General features: G+C 46.7%; 1 protein-coding gene across 4 annotated transcripts in view; it reads right to left on the bottom strand.

The window, feature by feature from the left end:
* The window catches only part of SH3KBP1 (SH3 domain containing kinase binding protein 1), a 328,527-nt gene that overhangs the window by 20,983 nt on the left and 291,721 nt on the right, over window positions 1-15,823 (bottom strand). For all 4 annotated transcript variants that reach the window (XM_042974825.1, XM_042974822.1, XM_042974824.1 and 1 more), the window contains one exon: window positions 11,440-11,525. In XM_042974825.1, the coding sequence (XP_042830759.1) occupies window positions 11,440-11,525 (86 nt within the window). The remainder of the gene's footprint in view (window positions 1-11,439; window positions 11,526-15,823) is intronic.

Below are 15,823 nucleotides of genomic sequence, written 5' to 3' on the forward strand. Positions count from 1 at the left end.
CCAATATGGTAGCCACTAGCCTCATGTGGCTACCTAGCACAGTCATACGGCTAAGTGTGATTATTTAAAATAAATTAAATTTAAATAGCTACATGCGACTTGCAGCAATGAAGATCTCTACCAGACCCTGCATCATGGTATTTCTTCTCATGTCTGCTTAGTCCATTCCTTCCATACATATTTACTAAGTGAGTACTATAATCCAGGCTCTGGGCCAGGCACGGGGGGATCGGGGGGGGGGGGGCGGTGAACAAAATAGCCATGGCCCCTGCCTCACGGAGCTTAGAGCCTCCAAAAGAAATGGACTTATATATAAATTATATATATTATATATAATATGTATTATATATAATATATAATGTAATATAATATATAATAATATAATATTAATATATATACTTATAAGTACATATATGTATTACATATATATATCAGTATATATATATTATATATAATTATACATTTTGCTAGCTACTATGAAAGAAAGGTAAAAGATGAAATTAGCAATGATAGCATGGGGACCTAATTTAGATCTGGAGAAGGGGTACGGGAAGTGGGAGGCATGCCTTACTGAAGTCTAGCACCAAAGAGAGGTAGAATGCTTCATGGGGATTGATAACAGGCAACGTCAAATGGGGAAAGTAACTTTTCACACTTGCATTCCTTTAAAAGTTGCTTACTACAGACCCGAAAGTGTTATGCCAAATGATTTAGTAAATAATGTATTTACTGGAAATAGTGGTTATGCTATTATTACAGGAATGTAAATTGGCAGAGCCTTTTTGTAATGCCATTTGTTAATACCTATCATGAAATGTAAATGCATACACTTTCAGATATTTCACTTCTAGAAACGGATCCAGAGAAATGTTTATGTAAGCCTAGAACGATATATTTATAAGGCCAGTGGTCTTAAAGCTGTTTTTCCAGAGTGTCTCCTAAAATAATTTTGAAAACCCACGTGCTCCTTTACACATCTTAAGGTGACATCTAAAATTTTTCATAAGTTATTGTCACAAAAGATATCATTTCTGCTATATTCTCAATATTGGTATTTTAAAATGTGACTATTATATTACTCTCTTAAACACATTCAACATCTATTTGAATGCCACAGTAACCTAACAAACACTGCCGTCCGTATTAAAAAATCAGGAATAAGCTGGGGCGCCTGGGTGGCTCAGTCGGTTAAGCGTCCGACTTTGGCTCAGGTCAAGATCTCACAGCTCATGAGTTTGAGCCCCGTGTCCAGCTTTGTGCTGACAGCTCAGAGCCTGGAGCCTGCTTTGGATTCTGTGTCCACCTCTCTCTCTGTTCCTCCCCGACTCGTGCTCTGTCTCTCCCTCTCAAAAATAAATAAACATTGAAAAAAAAATTAAAAAAAAAATCAGGACTAAGCTTTTCTTTAGCACTTGGAAAGTCTGCACCACCCTTTTCCCTCTCTGAATTCATATTTCCATCATAATGCTGGGTTTTACTCTAATGTAACCTAGTTTTACGATTTTGTTAACTTTGCCTTCTATTATCTTTTTGTTATAAAAACATGTATACAAATTGAAATTTATGATTTCTGAATTTCCTGAAATCATAAGGTTCTAAGGGGAAAAATTATTTTTCTCCTGGAAGGAGTTACCATGACAATTATTAGTAGCAAATGATCAAAACACATGTAAGCACACATGCCACACATTTTAATAATCTGTGAGCATAAAAGAGTAGAATCTTATCGGGCTTTCCCCCCAGATAACTTCATGCACATGTGCATGATTATAACTTACCATAAGAATGACATGGTTTGGTATCGATTCTATTCCTATCTTTTATTTTATAGACCTAAGTGCCAAAAAACTCTGTTCCCACAAACAGAAGTATATGGGAACGGAAAGAATTTTGTTATCACCATGTCCCTCAATTCTTTGAACTCTTTCCAAGGTATGTGGCAAAAATCAGACGGTGGCCTAGCATCACCAAGAACTATTTTTAACAATCTATCAGTGAACAACTCAGTGGGTGCCTCCTTCAATTTTGTTGACACAAAGAATTAGAAACCAACCAACTTGTCAATGGATTTTTTGTCCGGTCAATGAAGTCACTCAATTTCTCAAGTCCGACACCCATCTTGGAAGTGTCTCTCAGTTGGCACCAGGGGTTGTACACCCACGGAGTGGGCAAGAGATTGGCTAGGCTGTGTAAGGTGGGAGCAGGTGACTGGGGAAGGGGGAAGAGAGGGAGGAGCAGCATCCAGCGGGGCTCCTAGGAGAGGAGTTTGAAGAAAGAGCACCTATGAAATGAGACACTATCCATCGCCTCCTGGGAGGCCCAGGAGTCTCCGTGGCCTCCCAAGGTGCAGCGAGCCCTGTCTATAGATCACTGTCCTAGGCTGCTCTTTGCAGCACTGCTCTGGCTGAACTGGCTATGGTAGAATCATACCATGGAATATCACATCGCCGTTAAAAGTCTTATGGTTGACCTATGTGACTTCTGTGGTGAGATATCAAACATACATTATTTGTTACAAAAAAACAACTGTAGACCAGAACAGCACATACAACATGCTCACGTTTGAAAAAGTCCGTCCATCTACCCATTAATGGAAAGACTTCCAAAAGCGTGTACAACAAATTAAGAGTGGTCATCTCAAAGAGAGGCTGAGACACAAAGGTGACTTTCACTTTCTAACTTCCTGCGTTCTTCCCCGCCCCCCCTTTTTTAAGTACCTATTCCCTTTGCAATTGGGGGTGGGGAGAACTCTTGAAAATAAAAATACAACCGAGTGGATCATGTATGAAGTGATTTCAGATGCGGCTACGGAAATTTCAGTCAGCTGATCTACGTTATGGGTTCAAGAACTTTCCTCCTTTCTAATAGCAGCAGTCATGGTGAGAACGCAGGTCGAGGCCTCGTTCTTTGCCGCTCTCTGAACTACCGCTACACCACCTACCCCTGAAACAGCGCCTGTTTTGTGTCCGCCACTCCACACCACTAGGTCTCGATGGTACAACAACCCTCTGAGGCAGGTGGGCTTTACTAACCCTGTCAGGAAGAAGAGGAGAGAGGAGCTAGAATCCAAATCCAAGTGTGCCTAGCTGAGAACCCTTGATTTCTCGGACACACCCCACGCTTTCCTCAGTAACTCTGTGCGATTACCTCGTCTCTACATAAGGCTTGACTCTGTGACTCAAACTTATTTGGGATGGCAAACATCCTACCCCCATTTACATTTTCCTGTAAGATCTGGGTGACAAAAATCATGATGCGTTTTTAAGAAGTGAATACTTTTAAAACCTTTATAAAAAGTAATGCCGTAACTGTTATGCCCACAATTGTTAATTACTTAAACTTCTACTTGGCCAGCAAATCTTTTATAAGCAAAAATCTTCAGGCCAAAGAAAACCCTAGGTTAGACCTCAGAAAGGGCCAAATCAGCAATTCTAGGTTAAAGGAACAAATAGAATGGAAGGAATTGTGGTAAAGAGACAAATTAAAGAATAAGCTATTTTATTTATTTATTTATTTATTTATTTAGAGAGAAAATGCAAGTGGGGGAGGGGCAGAGAGAGAGGAGGAGAGAGAATCCCAAGCAGGCTCCTCGCTGGCTGATGCGGGGCTCGATCCCACAAACTGGGAGATCATGATCTGAGCCCAAATCAAGAGCTGGACACTTAACCGACTGAGCTACCCAGGTGCCCCAGAAGAACAAGCCATTCAATCTTAGGGACGATTCAGAGGTTACCAAAGGAGCAGTTTTCTTTCTCCATGTCCCAAAAACTCAGCTAAAAGAAATGGAGCCAGAGAGACAAGCCTGTGAGACCGAACGGGGCCCCCTTTGATCATTTCCTCCAAGCCCCTGGTTTAAAGATGGAAACGGGATCCACACCTGAAGCTAATGTAATATTGTGTTAACTACACCCAAATAAAAATTAAAAAAAAAAAACACACAACAACCACCCAAACCTCAGGACCCAAAGGCCAGAGGGCCTGTTGCAATGGGGCGTGCGTTCAGAGGGCACGTTTCCTTTTAGGAAGCAGAGGAACAGGGCGTTTCATCTTATTCAACGGCACCTTACTTAGAGAAAAGAGCTCTCGACACTCATAAAGGAAACATTTTGTGTGTGAAATAACATCCGAATGCCTGGAGTTACACGGAATCTAAAATTAAGCGCCGAGTAAAAAACTCGAAGAGGAAAGAAAAGACCCATCCGAAGCACAGGGATCCTCTTACCATAGTGGGAGAGACAGGCGTCCCTCTAGAACTGGAGGCCCCCTTTCTCCAGCCTTGGGGGAAGGAAGAGGAGAGAGGCACAAAGCATTTAAAGTGCCCTTTTATTTTAAAAAATTCCATGAGTGATTTAAAAAAAAAAATCACAAGTAACGGTATCTCTATAAAAAAATTAATCTGCTAATCGTACATTTCTGAGCCAGTGAGTTTTCACCCACGCTTCAACACCTGCCTCTTTCTGCAGTCTTCCGTTTGCCCTCGACATTTCTCCTCTCCCCTGACCCTCTTCTCTGCACATATGTGCTGGATTTGGGATTTTCAGAAGGCGCCCAGGAGGCGGTGCCCACCCATGACAAGGCTATCGCCGGTCTATAAGGTGCCAACAAAAAGAAGGTCAACATTGTGAGTCTCCCAGGAAGCTAAATTTATCCAATTTTTAAACTCAGAGATTATTTCTACCAGGCGATGATGGCATTTGCTTTTTAAAATGTCCTTAATTAGTAAAATAAAAGTCAGCAGTCCCTCGAATTAAAAGCCTTTTCTGTGTGTGTGAGTCTGAATTCCAAAATATGAACAACCTCAGGGAGAGATGACTCAGGCCTGGGGAGGTGGGGAGCGCGGCTGCAGGTCACCGCAAAGCTAAATAAAGAGGCTCCTCCGGCTCTAAATCAGGGCTCCCTGTTCACTGACACCTCATCCTTAGCTTGTCACCACCAGATCCGATTATCCTCTAACAGGGCCCACAACCTCACCCCGAAGCATTCATCACTTTTCTCATTTAATGAATCCAAGGTAGTGGGAGGCCAAGTGGGCTGAGATGTCCACATCATGCCTTAACAAGGACTATGGCGAAGAGAAGGAGTGTGAGAACTCAACTTTCCTCCTTAATAAGGTGTAGTTTGTCTCTAATGCTTCTAGCGTAAGGGGTACTTGAACCTGGTTTTCCGGCAGGTCGCATATCCCTCCGGATATTTACAAGTCGAACGGAAGCCATAACCAGGCTCTGCCAATCTGTGAGCCCATGGCCTGCGGGAGGAGGGCACTGCAGGCCAAATAAATGCCATGTGCAATCTGAGACTGGACGTCACCTGTTCCTTCTCGCTTCCACATTCACTCACAGCACAGAGGCCTCAGTTGAGCACACTGCGGAAGTGGCAAATGTTAGTGTGTGAGTCTCTTTGCTGAGTATAGACTACTTTGGACCCATGGGTGCCCCTCTGCATTTGCATTCTTAAACCTGCAAATAGTCTCCGCATGTCACAAAAGTGGAGACACTCAAGCCATTGGGGTGAAGGAAGGCCGCAGGGGCCCTGAAGATGGAGGAAAGTGACCAAAATACCAGGGCTGTTCATGCTGCCTCTGTGCACAGGTGAGCTTCTGGGGCTGGTCACAGGTCACACAGGTAGCAGCACTGTGACCCTCTCCAAGCCAAGAGTCATTTGAACACGCTTGTTAAACACCCAAACGTCCCTCTGCTCATCTTACCCATCAGTTACTTTCCCTGCTGCGGGCCGATGGCTGTACGTGGCTCAGGCAGGAAGGCACTGCTTGCTCACTCTGTGTTTTAGAATCATTCACACCACAAAACACGTCACTCCCATGAAGTTAAGCCACAATTTATCATCATCCCCCCGCTTTGATTTGTTTAACCTCCACCTGTTTCTATAGCATTCATGAGCCTTCTCCTGGCACTGTGAATGTTTATCGCTTTTGTGTTTCTTGGATGTGATGGAGTAAAAGAGGTTTGTGGAATTTAAGAAACAAAGCAGATGAACGCACGGCAGGCAGAGGAGAGAGGGAAACATACCACAAGAGCCTCTTAACAATAGAGAACTGAGGTTTGATGGAGGGAGGTGAGTAGGATGATGGGCTAACTAGGTAATGGGTATTAAGGATGAGCACCGGGTGTTGTATGTAAGTGATAAATCACTGAATTCTACTCCTGAAGCCAACATTGTGCTGTATGTTAACTGAAGTTTAAATTAAAAAAAACAGGGAAAAAAAGAGATTTGTGGAACGCCTCAAAACGAAGCATGAACGCAGCCAACCCGACAGACTACCAAAGGCCAGGACTGCCCTGATGGGGGCTGAATAGGCACAGGCAAGCGCCTGGGTTTGGGTGTGGCCTTATGTTTATAACTGTGAACATCTGTCAGCAGACATCCTCAGTTTACATCTGGGACCGGACTCTCGGAAGTGCCGAGAAGGACAAGGCTTTACCATCAGGCCACCTCCTGTAAGACTGTGAAATGATTTTGAAACCCGTGCTGACTGCCAGCTTGACTGCGTTTGCTCAGCGCAAACCTAGGCTGTGAGCCCTAAGAGTCTTAGGTGAGAGGTGGGGAGCACTGCACGGAGATGTCCAGCATACAGCCTCTCCTGAATGAACGGGAGTCAACGCCGAGCATCCCAAAGTGTGGGGAGGACACCGAAACTGCTCAGGGGACTGACTAGGTTCAAGATCCATCCACCCGAAGCTCCAGATGTTTCACCTCCTTGGTATAAAGCACGTGACTCTACTAAGCCCAATCTCTTCTGCTTTTTGTCATCACACCGGAGACGTGCATATTGCTTCTCACACAGCTCTGGTATAAACTGGCACGCAAGTGTGACCCGTGTCCCTGGATAGGAGCCAGAGCTGCTTTTAACACCTTTGTTGAGGTACCATTTGCGTCCCATAGAATTCACCCATGTTAAGCATACAACTTAATTTTGAGGCAGTTTACAGAGTTGTGTAACCATCACCACAATCCAGTTTCAGAACCTTGCCAGCATCCCAAATCAACTAGCACCTAATAGCATTCCCAGGGTGTCAGCAGGGAAGTGCTTCTGCATTCCCTGGTCCAAATGACCCACACGCCAGGAGGCATCCGAGAGGGATCGGAGGACAAGAGGAAGTTGGACTCCTACCTTCCAAACCAGTTCCTTGTCCTGAGTCCATCAGCTTTAAAGCTAGCAACACGTGGCCCCCAAGTGGACTGCGACGTCAAGTGTGTCTGTGGATCGGGCTGAAAAGACGGGGGGGGGGCAAGTCCCAGCTCCCCGATGTGAAGAGGGGGTGACGAGATAGACGTGGGACAAGCGTAATGAGATTCAAACAGAATGGAGAACAATGGTCAACGAAGGCAAGTGACAGAGGAGAAATGAGAAGGGCTGTTTCTAAGTCAATTAGTTGGAACTAGATGGCTTAGTTCCTAGGTTGCTTCCCACCTGGGGGCCCGTTGCTACGTGCTTTAGTGGGAAAGAGACGGAAAATCTCCACAGTACCGCAGTGTAATAATAACTCCTGCCATGCCGTGGGAACTACCACACACGGCATAATAAAAGTAAATGTTAGGGCACTTGACTTCGCGGCCTATAATCTCCCATTCGATCGGAACAGAGACTCTCCCGTCAGCAAGAGAAAAGTGGACAATTTAATTTTCATTTCTATTCATGCACAGGCCTGCACTGGAGCTCATCCACATTTCCTATTATGTTACTTGAAATACGGCCGTGTAGTCTGATACACAATATCTGACTGACATCAACAACTTCGTTTTGGACCAACTGATTTCATTCTAAATTATTATGGGCTGACAGATGCTGGTGGCTGCCCACGCGAGATCTGAAAAAGTCATGTTCTCTAATTCAATATTATAATAATTTAAAATTATAGCTTTATTAAGAGGAAACAGATTTATTTATAGCTAACACTGATGATTTCTAATGCCTTTCAGGGCTGTATTTGGCTATTCACTGCAGCCCACGTTTGGACAGCTTCAATTGTTTGAGTGACTAACAAAACATTCTGGTACCAATAATTTCCTTCTCGATTCAAAGCAACGAACAAATGCTACAAAAGCAGAGCTACAAAGCAGCCCTGAAAGGAGCCGGCCCCTCTGCAATGTCCTCTTCTCCTTGACCGACCCACCTGCAAGAGCATTTGCGCATTTGGGCCTAAAGACATTCTGCTTAAAATCCTCTCCTCCCTTGGCCTCCGGGATGTTGCCAGATGTGCTTTTCCCTTAGATGTGGACTTTGTGCGGGGTTTGGTCTTCAAGCTCTAGGTCCCTCTTCCTCTTTTCTCATGCTAAGGACATCCTCTTCCTGACTTAACTATCCCTTCTCAGCAGACGACAGCATCACTGATAAGCATTTCTATCATTTTGCAGCCCACCAAGTGATTTTACAGAACTCGGGAGGACAAGGCGAGGAAGCTAGGAGAGATGTTAGTTTTCTTCACAAATAAAGAAGCTGAAGCTCAGAGAGTCTGAAGGAAATCATGGAAGGTTTCCCAGCCCGGAGGCAGCGCTGTGCACTCTGTGTTCCGTCCCCAGGAAGGCCCTAATCTCTACCCGCAATCCCGGCTGGCCTCTGCAGCCTCGGCCCTCCCCGGCCTCGGCCCTCCAGCTTCTGCCTCCTCCAGCACCCACATGGGGACGTCCGACCAAATCTCAGAGTTAACACGCTTAAATAAATCCACATTTCCCCCCAAACCGGTTCCTCCTCCGGACGTGCTTATTTCTACCCAAGTCATTTGTCCCCCAACCCTACAACCTCACAGCTGACAAACTATTCTCTCCTCCTCCCTGCTCCCAAATCCAATCTGTCACTGAGGCCTGGCAATAATTCTTTTGCACTGCTGCTTCCACATCTTTGCCTTCTTTCACAATCCTGTTGCGCAGCTCGGCTCGGGCTCTCTTAACTGCCTCCCCCCCAAACTATCAAATAACCTGACTCCTTGACTGCAGTCTTTCCTTCATTGGATTGGTCCCACAGAGCTCCATCAGTTATTATCTGAAGGCTTAGACCTGATCATGCCACTTCAGTGTCAACCCACTGCCTACAGATGAAATTACAAATCCATCCCTGTCCAACCGGATCCCGCCCAGACCTCCTTCCCCAGGGCAGCCCCCCTCCATGCCAGCACAGAGCCTCTACTGCGGCCAGGCTGATCCGTGCTCGGGTGTCGGCAGTCCCCACAGGATTCCTTGCCTGCCTCGGCCTCTGTCTCAGTGAATTCACCTTCTAGATCCAGATAAGTCTGTCCCCCTCACGGAGCCTGGGCACCAAGGAGCACCCATAACTCTGATCGGCATTACTTTCTACCACTCAGTGGTCAGTCAGACCGTCGGTGTCGCCTCACTTTCCATCTGCCGTCCTGGTGGCCCAAACAGACCCAAAGCTGCTGGAAGGCGGGGCTTGTGTGTGAGGGCCTCGGTATCCATTCAGCCTTGCCCTTGAGTAGTTAGTGGCTAATTATGTGGCCGCCAACCACGGTTTCTTGCAATGCAAATAATACATGCATTACCTTATGTGCTGGAGGAATCACATTCCTCCGGGATTAAGGTCTTCTTGGTAAAATGAGAGCAAACTAAACCTCAGCATCTCTCTCTGGGCTCCGAAATAGACACAACTTGCGCTCAGCTTCCACGTATGAAGAGCTTTCATAGATCAGCCCACTTCGATCAATTTCCCAACATTTCCAAAATAGCTTGTCAGACTGAGAAATCCAAAACTCATATTTTGGTGATAGCCATCTGAGTCATCGCCAGACCCCAAGAAAACAAGGGCCAAAGGCCAAGGCTCTTCACAAGCAAGGCACAGCCTTGGAGGACGGAGAACACCTCTCTTCCTGTGGGAGGACCCCCACGATCTTCTCTGCCTCTTCACCAACTGGCCATCCTGCCTTAAAATGGGGCCCAAATGCTAAACCACAGGGACAAGACCAGAACTTTCGTCAGGCTCAGTCTGAGGATCCCTTCTCATTCACAGCCAATCGCTGCTCTGCTCTGCCCTTTAACCAGGTCGAAAGCTCCGGCAGGCCAGCATTTCTATTATTATTCCATCCGCCCAAGCTGTCAGAAGCCCTTGGTCATGCCTTCTGACTGGGCTTCTCAAAGGCTCAGGATGGGAAACGGTCTCTGGAGACAGAGCAAGTATTTTTGGTGTTTATGGTCACAGCGACACATCCTACCGCCAAGCCTTTCCAAGATCTGACCATAGACCACAAGCCGGCAGTTGCAGAGATGCAACGCTATTAGCAGGTTTGGAAGAAAACAGTACCCCGAAGAGGAGTGACCCCGGGTGACGACAATGTTCACGACAGGCACTCCAGGGCCTCTTACGAGGCCGGCCAAGAGTCACACACTTGTTTCTAAATTGAGCAGCCAATTGAAAAGATGCTGGAAGTCGTTCATGTCAAATCTGTCCCTGAGAGCGGCTGCCAAGGGTTAGGGAAGGGGTGGGGGCAGGAGGGAGGTGGGTGTGGTCATAGAAGGGTGACACGGGGGATCCTGGTAGTGATGGAATGTTCTGTATCTTGACCGTATGGTAGATACACAAACCTACACACGTGACAAAACCGCAAAGAACTAAAAACACACAAGCACTAGTAAGCCCGCAGAACCCGGGGGACGTGTCAGTGTCAATATCCTGGCTGTGATCTTGCACTACAGTTTCATTATGATGTTACCCTTGAGAGAAAACGGGTAGAGGGTATGCGACTGTCTCTGTATTACTTCTTAGGACCGCACAGAAACCTAGAATCATTTCCAAATAAAAGAGTTTAATTAAAAAAGGCAAATTCCAAAATACAGTCCTATTCTGTTGAATACTGTGGCCATGATAGGTGCAAAGACAAGATGTAAAGTTAAAAAAAAAAATTAGTCCCTGAATCTAGACTTCTCAAAAGGGCTGTCACCCAAGTCAGACCAACGGTGGCCTCAACCAGCACACATGCGACCTCACACCATCCATGCACGCACATCCCCAACAGACCCTCCGACTCGCTTACCCACAGAGACTCTAGCTACCTTGCCCTCTATCACACAGTGGTACCTCGACCTTTGGAGAACTCACTCGTGTTTTTAACTAAGTGGCCATTATGACACCAAAGCTCATCTGAAATTCAAATTCAAAACATTTAGTGTTGTGACTACAATGAACTCTGCCATTCTGCATTTTCACCCATTCGCCTTTATACACTAAACACATAAACCACCAGAGAGTACGAATAAAAGTGCGAATGCCCACTTTTACAAAAGGTCTCTTCGTCACTTCTTTTCCATCATCGCTTCCCCTTCTTTATAAACCTGGAACATCTAAAACCAGCCGAGGGCTATGAGCCTTCCATTGAAACAGCTGTGTTAGTCCTCAGGCTGCCTGAAGGGGCAAGTCGCACTCCGCAGCTCTTTTACAATTGTGCAAACAGAAGCCAGAACGCTCTCCTTACTCACCAATGTCATTGCTGCGGTCCGAGAGATCCTTGTCCAGGATGCCGGATATCGAACTGCCCACCAAGTCAATCTTTGGACCGTCACCCCTACATTAAAAACACAAGTCCAGGCATTTAATCATTGGTGTGTGTCCTTGTTGTTTTGTCAGCTTTCTTGCTGCACATGCGTTAAGGAGCATGCCGTGCGCGGGGCAGGTGGCTCTGTCGCCTATGGGGGAGCCAGTGGGAGTCAACGAGCTATCCAAACACATGGGCCTTGGTGAAACCGGCCGACAGACTAGATGCCCACCTCTCCGGCACACATTTTCAGAGGTGGCTATTTTAATAATGACTGTTCAGCAATATACCTTCAGCCACAAACCCTCCCGCTGGTACACAGGGTACAACGTAGGGCCTGCTCCCGCCCCGTGGCCAAATAAGCACCAGCAAACGATAACTGGGAGCTTCCCTTTTAAGGAGTAAGGAATTTAGCCAATGCTGCTAGTCAAAGGTCGGCTACTTTTAACCTTGAGAAAAAGGTTTTCTGGCCTGAGGCTGAGGCATCAGCCAAGCTGTTGACAGGCACAGGGGGTTGAGTTAAAGATCTGGCAGCTGCAAGCTGGCAATGGGGCACAGGCCTGTAAAATTAGACAGCTCTTGGGTGGGTGCCCCCGTGCCCATTGGGACACGAGTGACTTCCTTCTGTATCTGGGCTAGGAACAGCCCTTAGGAACGGGAAGACGCCTGTAAGAGGATGAGAGAGATAGCCTACTCGTGCATGAACAGAAGGTTCCTCCAACTTCCTCCAAAAGGGCAGTTCTCTAGACCCTTTCAGGGGGATGAGCCCTGAATGAGATTACCCAAGGTCTGTGATGGCAGTGAAACGGGGAAAGATCCTCACCCATAAAATGAGGGGGAGAAGCCAAGCAGTTGTTCTGGGAAACTAACAGAAATGGGCCATCTCATGGCTCTTGGCAGTCATCATGGCCTGAAGCCAAACCACACGATGAGTAACAGACTTACTCAAGGAGCGCTTGTCAAATACCTATCATGCACGGGGTATTGAGAGGGCCAAGCCAGGTGGTTCCTACTCTGGAGGGGCTCACAGTCCAAATGGGAGAGAGAGGCGGACACATGAGCACAGGCCCACATGGCACAGGCTATGAAAGTGACAGGCACACCACAGTCCCGTGAGAAGAAAGGACTGGGTCAGAGCAGGGGACTGCATGGTGGGGCCAGCGGCACACAGAGGAGGTGGCATTCCAGCTGGGCCTTGGAGGAAAAAGGAGAGAGAACATATCAGTAAGAGGCAGGATGAAGCAAGGACCCCAGGGTAGGTGGGAGTGTCCAGTGTGGCCAGAGGACCCAGGGCTAAAGCCTGAGGTCCCCAAAGCAGTGAGAGCAGAAAGGTTGGAAAGGGTCATGTTGCTGGGCTGAGTACTAGAGGGTTCTGTCCATCCTGGAGGTAATGGGGGATAGAAGGACCGCTGAGGCAGGGGACCTATAAACCTGGGGGCAAGGATGGGACTTGACAGGGCTGATGCCTGGGTTTCTTCACTCAAGAAGGGGCTGTGGTAGTAGCTAGCATTCAGCATGACCCACGTATCCTCGTGATGGTGGAGAAGGCCCAGCAGAAGGAGGTAAGCCCCCGTCAGTTCCCGAACGAACAAGACTGACTCACAACCTCAAGTGTAACCTCAAGCATCCTCAAGGGCAGACCAGCATAGGTACGAACTCCAGGGAAACAAGGCTGAGCCAAGTGGCCTGGCCTCCCCCAAGACAAAACACAGCTCTAAAACCGTGTGTGTGCATTTTGAGACTTTCTGGGCTTCTCAGGGCTCGGCCGAAGTAAAAGTTCAAGGAGAGCATGGACTACTGTACTTGGAAGGAGGAAGCAGCTTGAGCTGCACAGCACAGCCTTCATTGCCCACCTCAGCCCCACCTCCTAGGACTGTGGGGGCCCCAAGGGCAGGTATCCATAGCAGACTTCCTCTCCATCCCCCCCCACCCCCTCACCAAAGCTCAGGCCCCACAGGGCACATTCTCTCTGACAGGCCCCAAGCCAACAGGAGTGCTGAGATTGAGGGAATTTCCCTTGCTTTATTTGAGAGAGAGACAGAGAGCCCTTGAGCAGCAGGGAGGGGCAGAGGGAGAGGAAGAGAGAATCTTAAGCCGGTTCTACACCCAGCACGGAGCCCAACGTAGGCTGGATCTCACCACCAACCTGGGCCCAAATGAAGACCAACCCGAGCTAAAATCAAGACTCAGATGCTTTAACCAACTAAGCCACCCAGGTGCCCCGAGGAAATTTACTGCAAAATATTTTATTGGCAGGGCCCCAGTGGCTTCTAATTGGAATGTAATCTTCTGAAGGAAATGTTTTGGAAATGCAGCATTATTAATAGGAAAGAATTTTCTTCTTTTCTTTAAAGTTCATTTATTTATTTTGAGAGAGAAAGAGTATGTGCACTCGAGGAGGGAGAGAGAGAATCCCAGGCAGGCTCCACTCAGCATGGGGATCACAACCTGAGCGGATATCAAGAGTCAGACGCTTAGCCGACTGAGCCACCCAGGAGCCCTAGCGGGAAAGCGTTTTCATTTGTTAAAGTTCTTAAGGGCTCCTAATCTCACTGCTTCATAGCTATGGAGCCAGAATGATTTGGTGCTGTCACTCTCCAAACTAGCACAACTCAAACTGTACTCAGAGCCAGACACTCCTGTCCTTTTGGGAACACGCCGAGGACCTAAACCTACGAGAACACATGTTCTGTCCAGGGAGAAAGGTCACACAGGCAACAAAAGTCCAGTTAATTCCACTGGGACTTTTTTTTTTTTTTTTTTTTTTTTGCATTAAGGGAAAAGATGGTTTGAGGTGACACACCCTGGCAGGTGGCTGGGGAGAGAATTCGAGGCGGTGTTGGTGGTAGAAGGAACTTTATACAGCAGTTAATGATCTGTACCTCTGAACAGCTCAGCTCAGCTGCTTCTGAACATGTGGTTTATTCGTACATTTTGGGAACTATGAATCTTGAAGCAGCCACTTCCCTCTTTGACATCTCGAAGCTTCCAGTCGAATGTGAGCCTATCTTGAGGACTGTAGAGAACCCTACTGCTCATTACTGTGCTCGTCTTATCTGGGGCTCTATTACTTTTCTACCTTTATTTTCCCCCTTACTGTCACTCTCAACTATTTTATTCTTGTATATGTATTTTGGACAGTTACCACAAAGCCTTTCGGAAATGATTCAGGGTAAAAAGGAGTAATTTCTAAGAATAGGGTATATATCAATAGCATTTAAAATGATCATCTGCTTTGGGCCAGTTCTGGGAGGCTATGCTAAAGAAATGGTGTGAAACACCCAAGTGGGTTTTGCAGATCAATATGTTTACCGCAGTGTTATTTGTAACAAAGAAAAACTGCAACCTGGCGCTTTCATCAAGAGGGGAACAGGTGAGTAACCTATATTTGATGGCCATGAAAATTACATTTATAAACCTTTATGACAAGAAGGACAAAAACTGATGCTATGATGGCAAAGGACAGAAGCCAGTTACAAATGACCTACCCCTCCATGCACATACACACACACACACACACACACACACACACGCACACGCACACGCACACGCACACACACACCCTTCTTATGTATCAGGAAGAGGGATTATTTCTTTTAAGATTGGAAGATTATTTGCAGTGATTATTCCTGGGTAGTGTGATGGGTGATTTCTAGCACCCAGCTCAGCACCTGGTATATGGCAGGGGCTCAAAAACACTTGTGGAATTAATGAACATCTGCCTTTGTTCTGAAATGGGAATGCATTATGTATTTGCACAATAGATGCAATTTTTCCCCCAACGCTGTATGACATTCAGCATGATCCTAACTATGTAAAACCGATGAAAAACACACCAAATCATACATAGGGAAAAAGATGGGAGAGAAACAGCAGTCGCTGTTAAGAGCAGTCGCTGGGATAAGACTAGAGGTCAATTTTCCCTTTTAAGGTTTATGTGTTTTTAAAGTTCACTTTTAATAACAGAGACTCCTACAAGTCAGGCAGCTTATGTTCTCTCTCCTTTCTCCCCAACAGTAATGTCAAGGTAAAAGGTGACGTTGCCTGACCCTTGCCTGCAAACTCTCCTTTAAGGACCTCCCTGACCACAGGTGCCCCTGTGATCACCTGTGACCACACCTGGAACTCATCTGTGACGTCACAAATCCGAGACTGAGAGGTCCAAGCCATGACACACCACCTGAAGAAAGAGGAGCCACCAGCCGTGAGCGACCTGTCCCCAGATGTTAATGCGCCAGCTGTATTCGGACAGGAAGCTTAGCATCCCCTCATCTCTCTGAGCCCCGGTCGTGCATGCCAAGAGCCAGACACAGGCTTTCGGCTGAAAT

Source organism: Panthera tigris, chromosome X (genome assembly GCF_018350195.1).
Source record: "Panthera tigris isolate Pti1 chromosome X, P.tigris_Pti1_mat1.1, whole genome shotgun sequence".
NCBI lineage: Eukaryota > Metazoa > Chordata > Mammalia > Carnivora > Felidae > Panthera > Panthera tigris.